The sequence below is a fragment of the Penaeus monodon genome, chromosome 21, assembly GCF_015228065.2.
Source record: "Penaeus monodon isolate SGIC_2016 chromosome 21, NSTDA_Pmon_1, whole genome shotgun sequence".
In the NCBI taxonomy this organism is placed as follows: domain Eukaryota; kingdom Metazoa; phylum Arthropoda; class Malacostraca; order Decapoda; family Penaeidae; genus Penaeus; species Penaeus monodon.
The window spans coordinates 18,939,847-18,940,261 of NC_051406.1; the positions used below are offsets into that span (position 1 = coordinate 18,939,847).

At 66.0% G+C, this 415-nt stretch overlaps 2 protein-coding genes across 2 annotated transcripts in view; one reads left to right on the plus strand and one right to left on the minus strand.

Moving 5' to 3' along the window:
- Positions 1–223, minus strand: part of LOC119586593 (antichymotrypsin-2-like) — a 10,297-nt gene extending 10,074 nt beyond the window's left edge. Inside the window, 1 exon segment of the mRNA XM_037935343.1 lies at positions 218–223. Coding sequence (XP_037791271.1) covers positions 218–223 — 6 coding nt within the window.
- LOC119586299 (ovalbumin-related protein X-like) overlaps positions 1–415 on the plus strand; it is a 52,031-nt gene that overhangs the window by 32,014 nt on the left and 19,602 nt on the right. The gene's annotated exons all lie outside the window — the stretch shown is intronic.

The window sequence follows — 415 nt, forward strand, 5'->3', positions numbered from 1 at the left end:
CCTCCTTAAAAAAAAAAAGGACTTTCATACGCGCCCCCCAACCGCCCCCCCCCTACCCAGGTGTCCGCGTGGCTTCCTTTCGGCCGGCCCGGGTGCTAGCCGGGGGCCCCTCTGAAACCCCCCGCGACGACTTCCCCCACTCCTTTTCCCTGGGCCTCCCGGGGAAAAACGAACACCCCTTTTCCAGCTCTCACGTGGGCGCCCGGGCCAATCTCACCCCCATTTTGCCCCGGGGGGGGGGGGGACCCCCCCCCCTTTTCGCCCCCGCCCCCTTTTTGGTTTCCCCTAAAAACGCCCCCCCCCGGGGTCCCCCCCGCACCCCTCGGCCCCCCCCTTTTCGAAGGAGGGAAAGAGGTCCCCTCCCCCCCTTTCAAACCCCAAAACCATGATTTTTAAAATCCCCCCAGGTGGGGGG